General features: G+C 37.9%; 5 protein-coding genes across 14 annotated transcripts; 3 read left to right on the top strand and 2 right to left on the bottom strand.

Annotated features, from left to right (window-relative positions):
• Positions 1 to 84: 84 nt before the first annotated feature.
• LOC129576737 (Fanconi anemia group I protein) lies at positions 85 to 6070 on the bottom strand. Its single transcript, XM_055462270.1, has 14 exons — positions 5780 to 6070; positions 5344 to 5630; positions 5078 to 5245; positions 4763 to 5001; positions 4551 to 4660; positions 4194 to 4444; positions 3923 to 4119; positions 3734 to 3822; positions 2942 to 3634; positions 2719 to 2883; positions 2488 to 2642; positions 2057 to 2370; positions 1553 to 1914; positions 85 to 1479 (listed from the first exon to the last, which is right to left on the bottom strand). Exons 1-14 carry the CDS (start codon positions 5903 to 5905, stop codon positions 322 to 324), a joined length of 4314 nt encoding a protein of 1437 aa, XP_055318245.1. The 5' UTR covers positions 5906 to 6070; the 3' UTR covers positions 85 to 321.
• LOC129576742 (trimethyllysine dioxygenase, mitochondrial-like) lies at positions 6016 to 8970 on the top strand. Its single transcript, XM_055462293.1, has 4 exons — positions 6016 to 7238; positions 7343 to 7561; positions 7681 to 8302; positions 8376 to 8970. The coding sequence occupies exons 1-4, from the start codon at positions 6482 to 6484 to the stop codon at positions 8644 to 8646; spliced, it is 1869 nt and encodes a 622-aa protein (XP_055318268.1). The 5' UTR covers positions 6016 to 6481; the 3' UTR covers positions 8647 to 8970.
• Positions 8971 to 9687: 717 nt separating this feature from the next.
• LOC129576736 (trimethyllysine dioxygenase, mitochondrial-like) lies at positions 9688 to 13838 on the top strand. Of its 2 annotated transcripts, XM_055462269.1 has the most exons (4): positions 9688 to 9797; positions 10055 to 10248; positions 10322 to 10940; positions 11344 to 11617. In XM_055462269.1, exons 2-4 carry the CDS (start codon positions 10062 to 10064, stop codon positions 11612 to 11614), a joined length of 1077 nt encoding a protein of 358 aa, XP_055318244.1. In that variant the 5' UTR covers positions 9688 to 9797; positions 10055 to 10061; the 3' UTR covers positions 11615 to 11617. The 2 variants fall into 2 exon arrangements, with proteins under 2 accessions (XP_055318244.1, XP_055318243.1); XM_055462268.1 differs by lacking the exon at positions 9688 to 9797 and having other exon boundaries at positions 9905 to 10248; positions 11344 to 13838.
• A 2231-nt stretch (positions 13839 to 16069) lies between these two features.
• LOC129576735 (uncharacterized) lies at positions 16070 to 17612 on the top strand. Of its 8 annotated transcripts, none has more exons than XM_055462263.1 (5): positions 16070 to 16126; positions 16198 to 16375; positions 16478 to 16604; positions 16686 to 16846; positions 16904 to 17612. In XM_055462263.1, the coding sequence occupies exons 2-5, from the start codon at positions 16349 to 16351 to the stop codon at positions 16916 to 16918; spliced, it is 330 nt and encodes a 109-aa protein (XP_055318238.1). In that variant the 5' UTR covers positions 16070 to 16126; positions 16198 to 16348; the 3' UTR covers positions 16919 to 17612. The 8 variants fall into 8 exon arrangements, with proteins under 8 accessions (XP_055318238.1, XP_055318235.1, XP_055318242.1 ...); XM_055462260.1 differs by having other exon boundaries at positions 16475 to 16604; positions 16904 to 17045; XM_055462267.1 differs by having other exon boundaries at positions 16080 to 16126; positions 16198 to 16242; positions 16904 to 17045.
• On the bottom strand, positions 17069 to 21349 carry LOC129576730 (calcium homeostasis endoplasmic reticulum protein). 2 transcript variants are annotated; one of them, XM_055462255.1, is made up of 13 exons: positions 21028 to 21349; positions 20735 to 20905; positions 20437 to 20663; positions 20111 to 20273; positions 19921 to 19993; positions 19775 to 19849; positions 19546 to 19622; positions 19275 to 19473; positions 18762 to 19128; positions 18276 to 18697; positions 17713 to 18159; positions 17346 to 17612; positions 17069 to 17236 (listed from the first exon to the last, which is right to left on the bottom strand). In XM_055462255.1, the coding sequence occupies exons 1-13, from the start codon at positions 21053 to 21055 to the stop codon at positions 17191 to 17193; spliced, it is 2562 nt and encodes an 853-aa protein (XP_055318230.1). In that variant the 5' UTR covers positions 21056 to 21349; the 3' UTR covers positions 17069 to 17190. The 2 variants fall into 2 exon arrangements, with proteins under 2 accessions (XP_055318230.1, XP_055318229.1); XM_055462254.1 differs by having other exon boundaries at positions 17069 to 17612; positions 21028 to 21212.
• Between the last annotated feature and the right edge of the window lie 210 nt (positions 21350 to 21559).

Below are 21559 nucleotides of genomic sequence, written 5' to 3'. Positions count from 1 at the left end.
ACATCAGCTAAAATGGATGCATTCAATACCGATGGGTAGAATTCAATGTTGCGGTGTCAGACCATATATATTTAAATGCTAAAATTTCGTTTTACTCTTTATTGGTTTATACATTTAACAGCCTGTAAGGCCACTTACAAAATGTAATTGGGAATTATTTTAGGTTGAAAATTAGAGAAGAAGAGAGTGTGTGCATTTTATATTATCTTTTTTTTCTTGTTAATTAACATTTTTTCATGGGTGTAACATTAATAATTAATTGCTGATTGGTGTCCTTGAAATGTATCAAAATCGATATAAAGTACACCCTGGTTTTCTCTTCTATTTCGATAGTTTGCGTCGACTGGAGCGTCGTGTACTGGTTGTTGCTGCTGCAGCTGCTGCCTCGATTGGTTCATTTTCTTTGCGCTTTTTCCGACGTTGATTGTTATCATTTTCCGACGTCTCGTCAACTGCATCAGCATCCACTTTCTTCCGTTTGGTCGCTCGTTTATTTATGGCGTTCATATTTTTCATAACACTCGTTCGTAGGCTGGTGTCATGTTGCACTTCTTTGATTATCGAATTATTGATACTTGATCCCGTTGATCCAGCAATACTTGACGTTGAACCAGTTGCCGTTAGAGAAGCAGCCGTAGACACTTCGGTCGTTTCATCATCATCGCAATCACTGTCCACACTCTCATCTTCTACACTTCCATCACTTTCATCATCATCGTCGTCCGGTTCATTTTGTCGGATTTTTTCAATGGCCTCACGCAATGCATGCGTTTTTATACGGAAATCACGTACCGTCCCCAAATGCAGCAACTTGCTCAAATCATGTTCCGTTTTTTTGCTCAACGATATCACAAATTTGTTGAAATTCTCAATGCGCAATATCAATTTCGGGATATGCTTTGTATCACGCATCACTTTGGCCTTTTGATTTTTTGGCTTCTTTGATTTTGATTTGGGCGCTTCATCATCACTGCCCACGTCTTGTTCACTCTCAAAAATGTTATCTTCAATAAATGAAATCATTGCATACACCTTCAACGGTAACTTTTTGCCCAGCGTTTGTACCAGCTGATCGAATTTCGTCGATTTGTACGTAATTGGCGACACTTTTTGACGAGCGATGAAATGTTTCGTCAAATTGGCCAGGCACACGTACAATTTTACGAGTAATTTGGTCCATGTATCGGTACATGGACCTACCGGTTGCATTGAATTGGACAAATGTATGCACACCCGCGATATGAATATGAGCTGTGCGCATATACGACGTTCCGTTGTTACCATCCGATTTTCACACAATTTTCGACTATCCTCATTTAGACCGCCCGTTTTCATTTGGGTACAATAGCTTTTTACTTTCAGTATAAAGTATTCGATGTCTTCGATTTGCTTTCGCAACGCATTGCACAATTGGATACAGCATGTTTCGGCCGTCAGCTCATTCACCGATTTTAGTTCATCGACATCGTCAAGAGGCTCCTAGAAGTTGTTGTTTTTTTTTTAAATGTCAAAATCCATACGAAATGGAGTTTCAAATTATAGAACTACGTACCACTTGAATTTGCGTCAGCAATAATTCGATTTGTTTTGCGATTCCTTCGAATATTGGTCCTTTTTGCGAACGAATACGTTGAGTAAATAGCAGTTTGTGGACGAGAGTGTTTAGTTCGACATCCTCGATGGCGTGATCGTTGCAGTAGGCGGTCAACCAATTGTGCACCTCGTCCGCTTCATCGACTGCCAAGCTGATGTGGTTGTACAGCATCTCTAAGCATTGAAACAGCGTTTGTAAGATAATCTGGTGTTCGGGCTCAACGTCGTTGTTCTCAAACGATGACACCGTTAGACTGATCACACCTTGCAATATCTTTATCAAATTGGTGTTGACGTTGTTCAAATGCGCATTTTCGAAAACTGAAATTGAAAATTGATATTTTTATGCGCTCATCAAATTGATGCCAATTTGGTTCTTTTATCAAATTGTTCGAAAAACAATCGACAAATTTCTTTTGGTCTTTCCAACATTTCAATACCAAAATTTTCATAGTTCACTTACGCAAAACTTTCAGGAAATCGATAAACTTTCGCTCGTACAATGCAATTGCTGTGTTGAGACACTCCCGGAAACAGTCGACCGAAGCGTGTGCCATTTCGATACCAGAATCATCCAGCATATTGGCCAAATTTTTGATGAAATATTTCAGCATCAATGCCGATATATCGCACAAATACTTGAAATTTGATCGGCTGTATTTGATTTGTTTGTAGTCCGGTGCGGATCGCATACCTTCCACTTTCACTCGAGCTATGTTCAAAACATAAACACAAAATTCTGTTTCGTTCCATAACAAATTGGGCGATTCAGTTTGGCTGGAACATGAATTGAATTGAAATTAGAACATTTCGACTCGAAAAATAGTGAAATGTGGCGCTTAATCAATGGACAGAAATTCGATCGCTGTGATAAATCTACACTACGAGTCTTACCGACAAATAGCCTCCAAAAATCCGTGCACCGAGATTAAATCCCAAACATTTTCCGGTTTCAACGGAGTCACTTGAGCCGTTACTTTCAATTGACTCGACAGATCACCATCATCGTTTTTCTTTCGATGTGTTTTCTTCGCTGCCGCAACCGATTCCTACGACACAAATTTCGAATCTTATTTAACTGCAATTTCAAATCGATTTATGAATCGAAAATGCAAAGAGACATACGTGAAGTTGATCGAGGCATTTTTTATGATGTTGGAACAAGCGTTTGATTGTTGCTACCGAAGCAACGCCAATGTTATGCATTTTCAGGCAGTAATACATCAAACCTTCCAGACAATTCACGAACTGAAGTCCAATGTGTCTGGCCATTGGGGTGATTGTGTCCTTCTAAAATGACCGAAGAATTTAGAACAATTTTCAAATTTTTCATACGAAAATTACATACCAAACCAAGATCCTCCAAAGTGATTGTGTCAATTTGCTTGAGTAGTTGGTCGAACAATTCTTTGAGTTCGGTCACTTCGACATCCAGGCTATGTCGGTCGAGCAATATGAAGCACTGTGTGAGGAATTGAAGTAATTCGCCAACATGATCGTTAATCTGAATGCTTGTGGTGTCGCCTTGATTCACCTCAATGACCGCCCGTTCGAAACTAATTTCCACCGTGTCGCCCACTTCACTGAAGTAGCTTCGGAAGTGCCATTCAAGGAATTGCAAAATGTGCGGAATCAATTTGGCATTTTGTTGAACGGCATTGCTCAAGCCTTCGTAGAGGATCTCCTTGATTTCGTACGTTTGATTGAAACATTTGCGCAGAATTCCGATTATCTCCAGCACGCACATATCGAATGCGTTGTTCGGATTGGTTCCGCTGCCATGTAGCTGCTGTGACATCACCGAAAACCCAGAAATACTCAACTGAGTCGATCCACCACGTGCCGATGATCGCCACACCGAATTGCTTCGCAATTGTTTCAGCATCAAACAGAAACCATGAACAGCCATCTGGCGGGTTGATATCGTTGACTGGTACATTGCCTTACGCAGCATTTCAATGAAGTAATCACGAATCAGAGTGTTTGATTTCGTTAGCGGAACGATGAATGTCATCATTCGCATGGCATGGTGGCCAGGGATCTATGGAATGAAGTTGTTTTTTCAAAGAATTTGTTAGTTTCGATCAGAAAAAAATTAAAACTCTACTGAAATTGAAATTATTCGTAAAAAATGACTTACCAGCAGGAAAAAGTCAATAATTTCCTTGATTTGCGCCGTATGCTCGGAAATCAACATCGGATTCGATATACTCAGTTTTGTTAAGCACTCTGATAAGACAAAAAACATCATGTTTGGATTACGTGGATGTTGACTTTTGAAAATGTTGCTTCAAGCTTTTTACACTGAAAAGAGCCATATATTATATACCTGTGTATTGCGGTGCATCTTGATCGGCAAATAAGAATTCTTTGAGATTTCGAAGAATGCCATAGCCAAGTTGATGTCGCACCTTAATCATTTCTTCAAGAAAATGAATACCCAGAACATTGATATTTGAATAATGTGGCGTTTTTAGCAATACAAAGGCCAAGCCAACCAAACCCGGTGTAAATATGTCCTCTTTACTGAAATTCAAAATAAATCATCTATTTAGCTCGGATGAATCATTGGGGCCATATTCAAAGTATGAATTTCAAACCTTTGTTCCACCAAAATCGAGTACACCTTGTTGACATTAACCGTTGAATATTCTAAGGTGTCACGAAACCATGCTGAACTATTGCACAGTCCCACTTCTTTCTCGTTGTTTTGAATGGCGGTCCGAATGAATGGCAATGCACTCGATACAGACAAACGCACCGATTCCAAATACCGGCTCACATTGCATATTGTCAACAGTGCACTCAGCATGAATGGTGTCAACACATACTTTGGATTCGATGCCAGAGTCTGTTTGAATAAGAAGAAGAAAATTCACATATCGCCCATATTTTCGAATGGAAAAATTCCTCGTTCATAAATCTGGAAAATATTCTAATTCAGAAGAAAAACCTACGCGCATCTGTTGAACCATTTCCTTTTCACTGATCTTGTACTCGGAACAGTTGCTCAGGTGATATAAAATCGTATTCTGAGCAGCTACCAAATCGTTGTCATCAAAACGATCTGTGATTTCAATGAAAAATGATGAAATTAAATGGAAATTGGAGTTTGAGAAATGAAAACAAACACTGTTTTACCATAGAAAAGGAACAAAGTCTCACTCACCAATACTGTCGAAGTTCAGTTGTTCACTGTTTGTCGTCTGATCCAGTTGCTTTTGATAGAGATACTTTTGGAAGTATTGATTCAAACTGATCAACGGGATCATCAGTTGAGCTGGTGTTGTGCTTAATGTGAACAGTTGAAATGCAAGCGTTGGCAGTTCTTGTGGTTCTAGTTTCAATAGATTTTCGCACAACTTGTTCAATACTAAAACTTTGTCATTTTTTGATATTGGCATTTCTCTGTGAAATGATCAATAAATTGAAAAAAATTCTATCATTTGCTCTCTCAAAAGATTCAAAAGAACTGTTCACTTACAAAAACATAGCACCAATGCTACTTAAAACCGATTCCGGCCATCGTGTGGTGAGCAAATTTTTGATTTGCGATTCGCAGTATTCGTTTCCGGTTTTCACTTCATTTTGGACAATGATCTTTGGCATATCGCTCAGCAATTTCATCAGTTCCGGAAATAGTTCTTTCCAACTAGAAAAACCGATTTCAACATTGAAAATGTATGCAAAGTTGATACGGAATGAATCATCGTTAAAAATAAGTCGACTGCAGAAATCCATTCAACTTACCCGGTACATTTTGGATCGCCCATTCGCATTGAAGCGATACAATGTTCGCTTAATTCCATGAGCTCACTGGCACGTAATTTAGGTAGTTCAATAAATGTGCGTGTAATCAAATCGAATGTTTGTTTCGATGTGATTTCAACTTTGGTCATTTCGTCGAGCAACGCCATCAGAATGGCAAAACGTGCGTTGGCCATTGTTTCGGAAATCGAATCGCAACCAATCAGCATGTAATTCCACAGAATCGTTGCATCGGAACGATCAATCCGCTTGACAATCGTTCGCTCAAGCTGAAAACCAAAGTGAATAGAGCGTTAAAATTCAAGAGTTGAAAGTTTCAAACCCAAAAGAAAACACAAAAAACGAACGAATGGAACAAAAATCAACTCAAAACAAATGAACAATGAGCTTCCTGGTCACAACAACAAAAAGTACACACCAATTTCTTATCACATTTTGCGATGAGTTTTTGCAATTCACCAAATTCCTTGTTTTGGCCCAATTCAATAATTTGCTGCGCCAAACTATCCGCGCTCATCTGATTTTTGTCCGATCTTCGTGACATTTTCCACTATTTTCTTCTATCCACTGAAATTGTCCGAGAAAAACAGTTGCATTCTATGAACTGATTCGTGTTTATTCCGGTTGTTTACCATAAAAAAAGTGTGTAACTGAAGCGCGCCAATATTGGTGTACACGGTTTGACGTTTTCAAAAAAAAGACGATGAGTGCGTTTAGTGCTGCATTCTCAAACTTGGCAAACTTCATCGGTTGCAATATTGTGACGATTTTCAGAAGAAAAACATCGTTTTTTACTGAAGAAAATTATAAATTGGAAAAAAAAAACTTTTTTAATTGTGAAAATCAATTTTATTCCATTTAAAAATCAAATAAACAAATTTTACGTTCTTGACCATTTACCACTTTCACTGACTGTTTATACACTTTGAATTGAGTGCATCTGTCAAAATTACTTTGACATATAAACAGTTTCACACAAGAGTTTGCAAAACGAAAGCAAGATAATCAAAACAAAACGAATATTTGCGCTGAGCTCAAATTCATGTATAGCGATCGGGTGAATAAAATTCCGTGTAAATACTAAGAAAATTGAGTGGAATTTGATGTGAATTCGTTTGCAATGTACACCATTGAATCTCCAGAGCGAAAGCTAAAACTGTGTGCCTTACCGACGTGCAAGGGCAAGCGTTATGATTTGGTGCACAAGTTTCCCATGAATAATGAGCGTGCTCAGCAATGGATAGACATAATCGATTTGCCGGAATTAAAGAAGTTGCCCATTGATCAGGTTCGAAAACGGTTTTTCATATGCTCCAAGCATTTTCGACCGCAGGATTATAAAAATTGTGAATCGAGAAGTCTGAACACAACCGCATACCCACGATTATTGCTCAAACTCACTGACGAAGAAGCGACTGAACCATGTCCGCAAAGTGTCAGTGTAGAAGAATTTCAGGTGCAAGAGTGTGACTTTGGCGTACAAGAGACAACCATCCATTTGACCGAATCAAATACACACATAACAACCACTGAGAAAACGTCTCCGAAGCCCATTGAATACATTCTTTGTGCATCGGCGAATGATCAACCCGTTTTATTGCGGAGGAACCAAAATATTGAAGCTGAAATTGTTATCCAGAAACCGTTTCGAATACAAGCGCCTACGGTGCTACCGACACCGCCACCAGCTCCAAAACCAATCATCGTGAAAACAAGCTTGAAACCAGCGAATGCAATCATTTCGACGCCACAACCTGATTCGAAAAATCTATCTAAAGAAATTATTCTAAAACGAAATGCCAACTATACAATCGAATCAGTTCGCAAAAAAATCATTCTGAACGAATCGAATGCACCAAAAACCTACCCACAAAAAGGTACGTGTTTCGTACACTATTGGATGTTGTAATGTTGTACTAAGCAATATCTCATTTACGACGCTTGATAACATTCATCATTTTGTTCGTTTTTCCTTCTACAGTGTCAGTTCCACCAGAAGAAAAAAATCGAGGTGTAATCGTTATTCATCACAATGAACTACCAAATCCACTTCAAGTTTGCAGCTTTTGGTTGAGAGATCACTGCCGATGTACAAATTGCTTTGGCGATACTTTACAGCGAAAAATAAATTTAGCTCATATTCCGTTGGATGTTGAGCCCACCCATTCAAAAACTGAAAACAATCTCCTTCGTATAACATGTAAGGGTGATCATTTGTTACCACAATTCATTTGATTTTTTTTTTTTTTTTTTTTCAAAATTCAAATCGCAATTTTTCCATCGATAAATGTTATTTTATATCGATCTCTCATTGACCAGGGTCCGATGGCCATAAATCAAGCTATGATGTATTGGAACTAAACGAGCGACTCAATTCAAAATTCAAACTATGCCCAATAAAACATATTCCATGGTCAGCAGCAGACATGCTAGGCAGTGATTATGCGAGTGTAACATTAAATGACTATTTGTGTAATGAAGAGATTGCCAAAGCGGTAGTTGCAAGTCTTGTCAAATTTGGATGTGCTTTTATAAGGAATGTGCCGGCCAATCTTCAAAGTACAGAGATTGCAATCAGACGCCTATTTCCCATACAGAAAACTCTATTCGGAGAGATGTGGTCATTTTCGGACAATAAAGCTCACAATGACATTGCCTATACAAACGAAGCGTTGCTTGCGCATACTGATAACACGTACTTTACTGATGCTGCCGGTCTGAAAATACTGCACTGTACCAGTCGTGATGGCAGCGGTGGTGAAAGTTTTCTTGTCGATGGATTTAATGTGCTGAAAAGGTTACGAGAACAAAACCAAGAAGCATATGAATATCTTAGCAAAACTAGCATAACATCTGAATACATCGAGGATGGATATCACTTCAAACATTCTGCCCCAGCCATCATCATTGATCCGAAGACAAAGGAACCGAATCAAATCCGGTAAATGTGACCTAAAAAAAACATTTATTTTTCATCATTTATAATTTGTTTTCTCTTTTTTTTCCAATATAAGGTTCAACATGAATGATCGCGCACCTTTCAACGATATTTTGCAAGATGAAATGTTAAAATTTTACAAGCATTACAGAGCATTGGCGATAGAAATTCAACGTGGGGAAAATGAATGGCATTTCAAATTAGAGCCAGGTACCGTGTGTATTTTTGATAATTGGCGAATATTGCACGGACGCACCGAATACACTGGACGTCGACAAATGGTTGGCTGCTATGTGTCACGCAGCGAATTTCATAGCGTTGCTCGAAGATACGCCATTTTATCCTAGATTTAATTTCTTATTTTCGTCGTCACATTCGAACAATTTTCATTTGGTCAATCACCCGAGAATATTTGTCTTCAATCAAAACAAAATGTAAACGCGAAGAAATACATAAATGTGTTTAAACAAATTGATTTTAGATGAATGTAAAATAATTCGTATTGTGTCAGAGGTCTCTTAAAATTTCATTTTAATGTATATGAGTCGAAGTAGTATAATTTAAATGATTAGTTATATTTAACATGAACAATTTTTGTTTCACTTTCGACTAAATTTGTAAAAATTCTTCGAGCTGGAATATTATGAATAAAACTTTTTTTTTGGAATGAATCAATTGCGGCTTTAAAAACTAGAAATTGTTTCGAATCTACAATCAGAGTACTCTCTGAGTTCCATCACATGGAATGATACGTGTGACGGCATATTTTTATACGGAACTTCGTTCCCAGTGCGCCGAGCACTAGCTACATGTAATAACGTGTGGTTTCTAATATTCGGATACGTTTGCTCTATATATAGCAAGTCCCCGGTGCACTGGGAACGAAGTTCCGTGTGAAAATATGCCGTCACACGTATCATTCCATGTGATGGAACTCAAAGAGTATTACATTTAATCTGTTGGACAATCTTCCAAACTAAATTTACAGAGAAAAAACGTCAATCGTAAGGTATTTTAATTGATTCAACATTTCTTCAAAATTAAATGCGTCAATACAACAAGCTGTCAGAAGCGAAGAAAAGATCACCCAGCAATGGTTGTATTACATATCTTTTCACTTGCTCCGTTCCATTTTACATTATAAACAATGCAAATATAAGAAATCGCAGTATATCGGCCTCGTGTCATGTGCAACGACAATCGAATCGGCAAGAAGAATATGTTTGCATTCATATGTTTTGTTTCTATATAACGATTATAGATAATGGTTTTGTTCGGCATTTATGTGGGCTAATAGATTTTCTCTTGGTTTCCATTGATAATACAAACAAAGTGCTTCAAATAATCTTGACACATTGTAATGCTCTCTAGTTAATAATATAAAAGCAAAACGAAACTTCTGGAAATAGTGATAGTAAATGGTGTGATAACGAATTATTTGCTGATACAGCTGAAACAATGGTATTACGACAATTGATTGCCATTATCAGTAAGTTCAGTAAGTTCGTTGTATATTGGGAAATTGAAAAAAAAAACCATGATTATTGAATGCACACACACATTGTTCTCAGTATAAACCGTTGGCTAGTTCTCTTTTTGAATCAACGCCGAGCATATGACAATATAGCTCTTATGAACCTCTTTTTTTTTAATTGAAAACCTACGGTCGTCAAATCAAAATTGATTTTTCGTTCTTTTTACCTTTTCTATAAACCTCCTGTCGATACTTCTTTGAAACAAAATGCCACATCAAAGAGACGGAATGTTGGAAATCCACCATAAATCGTTGCAAAGCCCAATAAAAGTGTGTAGTTTTTGGCTACGTGATCATTGTCGATGTGTTGATTGCTATGGTGAAACCTCTCAACGTAAATTCAATATCAATGACATTCCATTGAATGTTGAACCTACGGAATTGACGATTGAAACTGATACCATACATGTAAACTGTAAGTTGACACCTTTTTAATTCGAATCCACTTGACTTGACTGAACTTTTGGGATGAAAATTTCGTGTCCTAGGGTCAGATTGCCATGAATCAAATTACAACATACTTGAGCTAAATGAACAACTAAACTCAAAACCGACAATCACTGTGGAAAAATGCTTATGGTCAGTTGCAGATATTATTGGCAGCAGCTTTGCCAGTGTTTCATTCAATGACTATTTAGTCAATGATAATGTGGCTAAGGAAGTGGTGGCGAGTCTCATCAAGTTTGGATTTGCTTTCATAAAGAATGTGCCGGCCAATCTTCAAAGTACAGAGATAGCAATTGAACACCTATTTCCCGTTCAAAAAACTCTGTTTGGAGAGATGTGGTCATTTTCGGATAAAAAAGAACACAATGACACCGCCTATACGACCATTGCTCTGCCAGCCCACAATGATAATACATACTTCAATGATGCAGCCGGTTTGCAAGTGTTACATTGTGTTCGTCGAGCTGGTGATGGCGGTGAAAGTCTCTTAGTCGACGGATTCAATGTGCTGAAAAATTTACGAGAACAAAACCATGAAGCGTATGAATATCTCAGCAAAACTTTTATTCCGTCCGAGTACATCGAAGAGGGTTACCATTTCAAATATTGTGCGCCAGCCATTGTCATTGATCCTTTGACGAACGAACCAAATCAAATCCGGTAAGATTTTTTTTATCAATGTCAGAGGGAACTTCTTATTTACTATCAGTGATTGCTATATCGCTCTCAGCATCTCATAGGATAACTGAACGAGATAATTCAGCTGGCTGAGATGACGCAGCGACGCATAGCCCGAGTCTGCGCGATACACATACACACAATGCGCCCAGCGGTATCCGTATACACTCGGTCCCATTTAGTGACGCGCGGCATCGAATTGTGTGTGTGTATCACAAAGACTCGGGCGATAGACTTGGGCGATGCGTCGCTGCGTCATCTCAGCCAGCTGAATTATCTCGTTCAGTTATCCTATGAGATGCTGAGAGCGATATAGCAATAACTGTTTACTATTGCAAAGCTAAGATCGAACGATACTCAGTTGTTTCTATTATTTTACCCCAAGTTTCAACATGAATGATCGGGCACTGTTCAATAATATTCCACAAGAGGAAATGTTAAAATTCTACAAGCATTACAAAGCGCTGGCGACCGAAATTCAGCGCGACGAAAATGAGTGGCGTTTCAAATTAGAACCGGGCACCGTGTGTATCTTCGATAACTGGCGAGTGTTACATGGACGCACTGAATACGCTGGCCAACGAGAAATGGTTGGCGGTTATGTGGCACGCAATGAATTTCTCAGCGTCGCCCGACGATATGGCTTCATCCAGTAGTAGTAGTAGTTTGTTTGATTGCCATAGATATATACAGATATATACCTATAGGCCATGCATTGTAAAACTGCCAACTATACATATTCACTTTTGCTTATGCTTTATTTTGATTTTATTCCATTGTATTTATATAGAAATAGACACTTCGTTTACAAATAGGGTGTTTTCCTGAAATTGAAAAGAGAAAAATGGTAGTTTTCAATTAAAAGAGCATAAAATTAAGTTTCAAATTATGGCATCAATGTAAAGAATCGATTGATATTGACACGTCCCGAAGCAAAAAACTCTTTGCAAAAGCGAATAATGCTTACCCAAAAAACACCTACTAAAGTACTCCTGCGCAGTTAACATCAACCAAATGGGGAGTCAACTTGCTGCTACGCAACTATCCCACATGATCGGGATAGCCATAACTAATGTTACATTTGTTTTTTTTTTTAGTTTGCATTGTGTTGATTAGAAAGCATGATCAGCTGGCTGCTGGTCCTACTCGAACATCTCTACATCATTATCCACGATGGTGACAGCAGCAGCGGCTGCTTCAACAGCTTCGCGGGCTTGGCGCCAATACCTATTGATCGCCTCCGGTATCGGAAGTCCCAGTAATGTCCATAGTCCTGAACAATTGAACAAATGAACCGTCTTAAAAAATCATTCAATCGAAATTGTGCGTCAATTAGTCTTACCTTTCAGTAGAATGTTCTTAGCAGCCACGACGTCGCAATGCCAAATCACAGAGCATTCATGGTTTAATTCCCAGTTTTTATAGTAACTTTTTACTTTTGGGAATGAACGCTCGTTTTCTTCCAATGCTTCTCCGTTCATGGCGCGTTGCAACTGTCGGAATATCGATAGATCCGTCTTGCCCAACTTTGACACAATTTTTGTTGGCAGCAATGTTTTGGCGTCGGATATGCAACGGCATCTCTTGAATCTGGCCTCTTTTCTCTGGTTTTCGAATCGATTCATACATCTTGCGTCTGTTTGAGATAATCCCCATTCGTCCACCAATTATATGAAACAATTTCGGCGCTTTTTTATTGACCTCAAAGTCTTACGAACCCCTGGGCAGCGCACGTGCATTTTGATACTTATTGGGCTATCAGGTGGTATTTCGCCATCAGCACCAAACAAAAACACAGTCGGTTGCTTATCGGTAACCTTATTCACCCATTTGTCGACAACACTACTGCTCTTGATGTGTTTGTCCAAGGCGAGTCGAGTGTATTTGGCAGTCGAGTAAGCGCAGATTCCATGTTTCATCATCTTGACTCGGTGCTTTATGTAGTTCAGCCAGTGTGACCCTTTTGGCGATGGCATCACTGGATACAGCTCACGATTTTCTCTGTCTGCGCGCTCCATTTCGACGAACTTTTTGGTCCATCGCTTTTCTTTGACATTTCGCACCTTTTGACCTGTTTGCCAGTGGAATTGCTTGCTCGACATTACAAAGTTGGTCTGAAAAAATAAATAGAAAAAAAGGTATAGTTATTGAATTTTGGCACTTAAGAAGTGTTTTTTTCGATATTTTCTATTAAAATACATACAACTTATTCAAATGTATACAAAGCTTACTCCTTTGCCAGTTTCATTGTTGTGTGTTACTGTGGTATTCCAACTTCGCGATTCCATCGGTGTTTATGGAAAAGTCAAACTGCTTTTTTCCACGCACGAATCGTCGAATTTTTCGCATGTAAAAATACTGATTCCACCAATAATCTCTCGAATGATTGAAATCCTGTTGTCGGATAATTTTTATGCTTGTTTCTTCGTTTTTATTCTCGGTTTCCACTTTCGGTAGCAATTTTTGCGAAGACAACACCTGGTGCATAGATGTACAATCGATTCTGAAGTGCGTACGCCGAAAACTGCACATTAGGTACCACTACTAAATTTCGGATGATTGGCCGAAAATCTGGGTTGTCGAGCATTTGTCTGCGCTTGCGTTTCCATTTTCCTTTTGTCTTTTTTCGCTTTCTTTTCTTCCGTTTGGGTCGGCGCTGATGTCATTCGGCCACTCCGAATTGTACTCTTCTATCTCGCATTGCATAGATAGGTACATTGGCATGGCCTTAAACCAATGTTGTTTGTCAGTCGTAAGGTCATGCAAATCGATATCTGGAAACACATTCAGGTCGTTCACCATGTCGTACAACAAGCTACACCGTTCGAGTTTGTCTGGATCGCGAATTGGCACTTTGATGTCTTTTTGTTTAATGATCAGATTCACATCACTTGCGATGTCACTTGGCGAAAATTTCTTTGCATCATCTCCTACGTCTGAGTTCAATTGGAATACTTTCAGTTTCAAGTACTGTGTGATTTGTTTGTTAGCATGCGTTGTTAAATTGGTGACAACGTTGTCTGCGTATTGATTCGTCAAATGCTTAAGGCCATTGCTGAAATGTTCGTTGTTGGGCCAATCGATACGATGATAGTCGTCAAGACCTCCGACAATTGCTTTGAATTCAGGATCGATACGTGACAGCTCTGCTCGTGGTCCTCGTGGCTTTTTTCCTGTTGGTTTATACTTTGACTTCGGTTTCGGTGGCTTATTGTTATGCCATAGCACCTGTTGAAATCAGAGTTTGATCTTTCCTTCTCCACTTTCACCAAAGAATGCGAAATCATTATTCTCGACGCCTATATTCGAACGCCTTTTGCACCTCAAACAAGAATAGCAATGAGCCCAAGACGCAAATTGAAGTGGCTTGCAAACTCAGATCCGTTATTTTGGTCATCAATGCTTGCTGGAATTGTGGGCGAATGATTGTCTTTAGCGCACATTTGATCGCCGTAATTTCGTCCTTCGTTTCTCCCTCCGCTGGTATGGATGGCTTCAAACGATTCGCCATTTTCCTATTGAAAAAATACACAAACATTCGATTTAGTTTAAAAATGAATAATATTGAAACTTAAATTTAATCTGGTCGAACGAAAACAGAACGAGAATTTATCGCCTTTTTTGGTATACACACTGATGCAACACACAAAAGTGACAAAAATCTTCGAATTGATAACAATGGCAGTGATTTAGAGAAGTGATTAACTGTTTCTCTTCATCTTTGAACAATGGAACCAATTCATATTGGGTATCACCGCTTGAAATGAATTGTACCACGTCACGCAACAGAATTATATACTGCAAAATTATTGTGAAATTCATTATTTTTTCCATAAAATGTAATATTACTGTTCAAATGTTGAGCGTTAAATAATTATTAGACTCGTTTAAATATATTTCACGTTATAAATGGCTTATAAACCGAGCATCTATGATTGGAATTTTATCACGAAAATAACGGAGCAATGTCTTACCTGAAACCATTCGGCCAATCGGTTCCGTGTTTCTTCATCGGTGGCTTGAATTAGGGTCGAACCGAAGGTGAAGCTGTTGTTGATGTTGTTGTTGTTGTTGTTGTTGTTGTTGTTGTTGTTGCTGAACGGTGATGAAAGCGTCAAAGCTATGATGTCAACGATTAAGATAGCTGCAACCGCGACTACATTCAAAATAGATAGTGTGAATGAAATGCATTTTCTGGTACATACACAAGTTATGCGTGTTCAATGTTCATACTTACTTATAAAGGCGTCGCCGGCTGAACCATCGAAGGCACTCGTGATGGCAATGGCAACTATGGCCACAGCGACCATCCTGGTCCATTCATTTCTTTCACGCGGCTTGGATTTCTGTCATTGATGTTGAATAGAACAATGAGAAGCATATTGAATTGGGAGATGATCCAAATATCATATAATATGAATATACCGAAGGGAAAATTCATATGCTATCAACGATAAATACTCACTTCAACTGGTTCGAATTTTTTCGCCATTGTAAGTTTCAAAAGTAGTAAACGATCAACATCCAATACATCCAATACATGTATATAGAGACAAAAGCATCGAACAGACAAGAAACGAACGAACGTAATAAGCCCATCAAGCCTCTGCACTAGAAGTTCATTATGTATTATTTTCAGTTACATATTCCCTTCACATTCTGAACATTGTTCGAACCATTTGTATTTTAGAATCAAAAGTTAATTCGTTCTAACTGTAACAGAATATGAAAACGAAGAAATTCATAAAAAAGGACATTGACATAAGCCTATGTATACCCACTATTTCAATTTCTGAGAATTTTTACCATTCACACAAAAATGTAACGAATTTTGATGATGATTGTATATGAATAGAAGAAATAATAATTCAAATATTTTGCTTTCACTTTTGAGTAATTTTATATTTGATGGAATCGTATGATAAGAACAACTTTAATAATAAATTGATTGCTTTTTCAGGTTTTTTTTATGAACTAATGGACCTAAAATATGCATACCTTTGAAAAATAGATGCAACGAAATAACATGCATTCTATTCAAGCATATTTTTGTTAGATTTTGCGGCATCTGGTCACACTGATATGTGTTACCATGTCGTTCGAAACAAGTGATTTAAATGGCATTTCTCAGGTGTCAGTTTTGTTGTTAAACGATTATCCGAAGAAAGGTGTTTTTCTTTGCTTTCTCTTTATTTATTATAATTTTTATTCAGTTTAATTAGCTTCAATTTGTATTTAGTTTGTTTCAGATCAAAATATAAAAATGGCTGATCGCGCTGGTAATGTGAGTTAATGGGTTGGTTGTGTTCGTTTGTATTTTGTCCGTGTTATGTTTTTTGCCTCTGTATGCATGTATTGGGCTAAGGTTGTTTCTGTTGTTGGAACTTACAATGGCGAAAAAATACGTGCCAATAGATGTGAGTATTTGTCGTTGATATCATTTCTCAATTGTTCTTCTGTATATTCATATTATATGATATTTGGATCATCTTCTAATTCAATATATGCTTCTCCAGCAGGAACCCAAGCCGCGTCAAACAAATGAGTTGACCAAAACATTTGTGATAGCCGCCGCAGCAGTCTTGGCCATAATCATCATTGCCGTCGTCATTTTTATCTGCGGTTCAGGTCGTGACGCCTTTTTGTGTAAGTATGAACATTGAACACGCTTAACTTGTGTATCAACCAGAAAATGCATTGAATTCACACTATCTATTTTGAATGTAGTCGCTGTTGCAGCTATTATGATCGTTGTCATCATTGCCTTTTCGGTTTCTTCACCGTTCAGCAACAACATCAACATCGGCAACTACAGCTTCGCCTTCGGTTCGACCAATATTCAAGCCACCGATGAAGAAACATTGAAGCGATTGGTCGAATGGTCTGAGGTAAGACTTTTCTCTTTTATTTTTACCCTCTTCTTACAACATTTTTTTGAATTTCAGAAGAAGTACAATTGATTTGCGTCAATCTTCGGAATCGAGCTGCAATCAACTGAGGGTTGAATCAATACCGAAACACAGAACACAATCAAACGTCATTGAAAATTATTCAAAATAATAGAAATAAAAGAATAAAAGCCATAAACATCAAACGAAAGTCTCTTCATATTTTCTTTTTTTGCAATATAATTATATTGTGTGTTCGTCAACATTATGAATTAAAGATAATAAAATAATGGATTTCAACAGTTGGTGACATAAATGTAACGGCTGTTGGTTGTGTCATGAATTCAGTAGTCGGTAGCCTCATCTTCAGCATTCGATTGAGTTTTTGATCTGTGGAAAGGGAATCAGTTTTGCAATGGAATAAATATGTTTTGGCTATTTTTAATTTTGGAACTTGAGATTTGCCAATCGATGCGATGGCATCATAATGACGACATACTTTTTTCTATCGTGGTCTCTGGACCGCATCCGATGAATGAAAGCTGCTCCTTTGTTTTTTCGAAAGTTTTCATACGGATCATTCAAACTGATACCGACGCCTTTGTACTGATCTTGTCTATCACGCACTTCGCCACCAGAAATCGGCGTTTCAATACCTTGGCCTTGTGCACCTAGGCCAGAGCCAGCCCATCCCATTTTCATGAGCAACTGATGACCTTTGTTGGTCTCTTCGATACAATCATGTGAAGTTTTTTGCGAGAAATTGCTGCAGAGAAGCAAAAGAAAAAAGGATTTTCTCAAGATGTTTGACTAAATTCAATTAAATCGAAAATTCTCAATCGAAATTTCATAAACGAATGCCTTACACAAAACTAGTTGGCGGCGTTTGGCTTCGTCTGAGTGCTGGAGATCGTTTTGGTGACTGTCGTTGATGTCGACGATTATTGTTGCCTCGTCTCGATGGTCGAGGTGAATTGGAACGTGAACGACGTTCTCTCTCTCTTTCTCTTTCTCTTTCTCTTTCTCTTTCGCGTTCACGTTCACGTTCACGTTGCTCCCGTTCGCGCAGTTCCCGTTCACGTGATCTTGATCGCGACCGAGACCTTGATCGACTACGACTTCGGCTTTTGCTCCTTGTTTTCGAACGATAACGTCTCTTATTAATTCGCTTCGGTTTCACCGGCTCAAGCAAAATTGGCGTTGGAGACCTTGATTTCTCTCTGATTCCTTGTTCAATTTCTTCTTCTTTGATTTTCTTTGCCGCATTTTTTACCTTGTAATATTCGTAGAGTCCTAGTTTTTCCCATCCCTCGCTGTAAATATCACAATTGTAACAAATTTGAAGAAGAAAAAAATGAAATTTTGATGATGAGTAAATGATTAAGACGAAGACATTTATTTTCGATTGCAAAAAATTCGAATCACTCACCCATCTCGAGGTCGATCATGGCTAGGAAGTGAATAAAATGCCTCCATAGCTTGTAGTAAACGTTCGCTGGGTGGAATTGGTGCTGGTAGTCGAATATCCTCCGGATCAAGTGGCCTGTAACTGCAATCTTCAAGACGAATCAGTGGTACAATCAAACCGGCTGGCAGTTCGTAATAAGGTACTGTTGGTATTGTATCTTCTGGTACGGGCACCGGTTGTTGTTCCGTCGCATTGAATTGTGTGCATTCTTCGATGGTAACGGGAATATTTCCCATTGGTGGTGGTGCACTGAAGCCAGGTGGTGGCTTCGACATATCGGGAATCAAAAAATTAGGCGGAGGCAATTGAAAATGACCCGATTGTGCGTTGTGATTCATCGACTGTCCGCTGTTTGACATCGAAGCTGCAGGAGGCTCCGGATTCTAAACAATCAAATCAATTTGTTATTTCAATTCTGAAAAAGAGTGAGGCGTGGCTCATTCTTACCTGAAAATTATTTTCACCAGGGAAATTCATTCGTTGCTGCTGTTGCGACGAAATATAATTTGGATTCATTCCAGTTCGTGGCATCGATATGTTTTGACTCATTAGAGGCGGCGGCGGTCCGCTATTCAATCGATTGTCATTCCGGTTGAAATTATTCGCATTGCCGTTTATACTATTTTGATTGGAATCGCATTCGTTGGCCAAGAGTGAGAGTTGCGCTTGATCAGCAGCTGATGTTTGTATTGGCGGCTGCGACATTTGCACCGATGTCTGCGGTTGTGGAGCTTTCAGTGCTAATTTTTGCGTGTCGAGAATGGCTATTTGCTGGGCAGCGTGTTGAATGAAAATCTGATGCTGTTGTTTATAGCTGAAATAGAAAGAGATAAATGAGCAATGAATAAAAAAAAATCCTTTGCATCAAAGACATTTGATTTTGAAAGAAAAAAAAAAAGTCTTTAACGAATATAGAAATGATTGAAGAAAAAAAACATAGCAAAGTGCGACATTTCTCACCTTTCGAATGTATTTTGAGTTTGTTGCTGAATAGTTGACACGATTGGCATATGCGTATTCATTAGATTGGTTTTATACTCAGCCATGGAAGAATTTGGTGATTGCAGCTTTGAAATAACGCATGCATCGAATAAATTCGATTTTGATTCCCACAATGCAAGCAATTTCATGAGTTTGGTCTTTTGATCCTCGCTCGCAACTGTTTTTAAATGACAAAGTTAATTCCATTCTCCTTTTGTTTTATTTTGTGCTTGAATATTTTAACACTTACTTATTTCAGCACTACAAAACATCGGAATGACAATATTTTCCAGATTATTTTTTAGGTCATCGGCATGTTTTCGAACACTATTCATTTTCCATATATTCATTTCATGCGACGACGACGACGACGAAGATTTGACGATTCAAAAATTGTTGGCAAAAGAAAATGGATTATTTAAAGAAAATTGAATAAAATGTCAAACTAAAGAGCAATTTGTGAGTTAGTCAATTCTTACCAATGGTGCAAAACATCGTTCACCAAATAAATCAAATGCAGTTTTTGTTGGAAAGTCACGTCATTAATTAGCGCTCTGCAAATCGAACGTGAAACATTAGGAAAAAAAAACATTGAAAAAAATCACATTGAATGTACAACACTCACTTTTTCAATAGGTATTGCATTAACACATGGCATTTAGCCGCATCATTTGCATGTTGTAAAATCCAGTTTTTCCCTGATTTTTTTTTTTTCATTTTTTTTTTTTGAAAAAGAGCAAGTCGAAAAGAATAAGTTAGTGTTCGTTGTGATTGGCTATAAATTGACAAAGAATTGATTAGAATTGATGCATTACCTGCTGAGATGCTATCCTTGGTGCATGAGTCGATGATCGGTTGTAAAATGGTATCGAATTCATTTAATCGAAGGTTGTTCTCTTCGGCCTGCTTTAAAACATTCTCATTTTGCGCCTTTTCAATTGCCTCATCAATTTGGTTTTGTTGCTGCTGCATTAGCACCTACGAATGGTTGAAAAAAAAAACGTATTGTCAAAATGTAGGACTCAAACTCATACCAAATTAATATTGAATGAGATTTGTTAAAAAATGAGATTTTCATCGGTCATAAGCAACTTATTTATATGTACTAAATAGAGTGTTGTTATTTAAAATTCGTCATTACATTGTGTTGTGCAGTCAAATTTAGTTCCGATTGCCGTATTTGTTCCTGCAAAGTCAGTTGTTGAGCGTTGATTGCTTCAATTTGACTAGTAATATTATTATTAACTGCAGTGCCAGTTCCACTCGCACTTCCCGATGCCTGCAGATTATTCCAATTGGGTTGCATTTGCATCATTGATGGTGGTGCCTGTGACATTTGACCCTGCTGTTGATTCTGCTGTTTTAAAACTGAAATCACAGTCCAGAAAAAATTCATAAATTTTTTTCATATCAAACGAAAGAATCCGCTTTAAACTCACTCGCTTGTTCCGTTGACACTCGCCATTGATAGTACTGATAAAATTCACCGCCAAACAGGAAGCTAAATCGTGGATTCGATTGTTGTTTGGCTTTTGTAATCGTTTCAAATTCTGGTCCATTGCGGGCTACGAATTCAGCCAATTTATCAATGATATTTCGCAAACCAGTATCTGTCCCAGCAAAAAGAAAAAAAGAACAAAAAGTCATAAATGTCAAAAGAAAAAAACATTTCATACACACATCCAATGATTTGATGTACATGCAAACACACTCAAATAACTAATATTTATACCTTTTGGCGGTGCCGGTAAATTGTCCATTACGAACAAAATCCTAAAAACGTTGCAATTTTTCACGAATTCACGGCAAACAATAGCTATGCGAGGTTTTTTTTTCTCAATTTTTATTGCAATTCAACGAGGAAATCGCAACTAGGAACGTGACGCCATATATTCATAAACAAATCAACTGTCAAACATTCGACATGAAGGTGGTTCCGTTCACTTGACTATAGTCACATCTGGGCTTTGTGTGCTCGATTAGAATCGATGCATTTAACTTTCAGATAGAGAAATTAGAGACAACTCCAGGAAAATGACAATAAAATATCAAATGTAAACTGAAAATGAAATAGATTTTTTGATACAATAGTCATTGGTCTAAGTCAGTTGAAATGGAATGCAAATGTTTTTTTTTTTGGTATTAGCTTTAGTCAACGAGCAAAAGAGCCGCACTAAATCAATTTGTTTTTTTGGAAAATTCGGAAATTTTGCGTGTTTATTAGCCGAACTGACCCAAATATCTTATCTAGTTTTATTAAAATC

This window comes from Sitodiplosis mosellana, unplaced genomic scaffold (genome assembly GCF_009176505.1).
Source record: "Sitodiplosis mosellana isolate CC-2019 unplaced genomic scaffold, AAFC_SMos_1.0 Smas_scaffold_6191, whole genome shotgun sequence".
NCBI lineage: Eukaryota > Metazoa > Arthropoda > Insecta > Diptera > Cecidomyiidae > Sitodiplosis > Sitodiplosis mosellana.
Note: the sequence above shows the minus strand (reverse complement) of the source record. Positions and strands in the feature narration are given on the sequence as shown.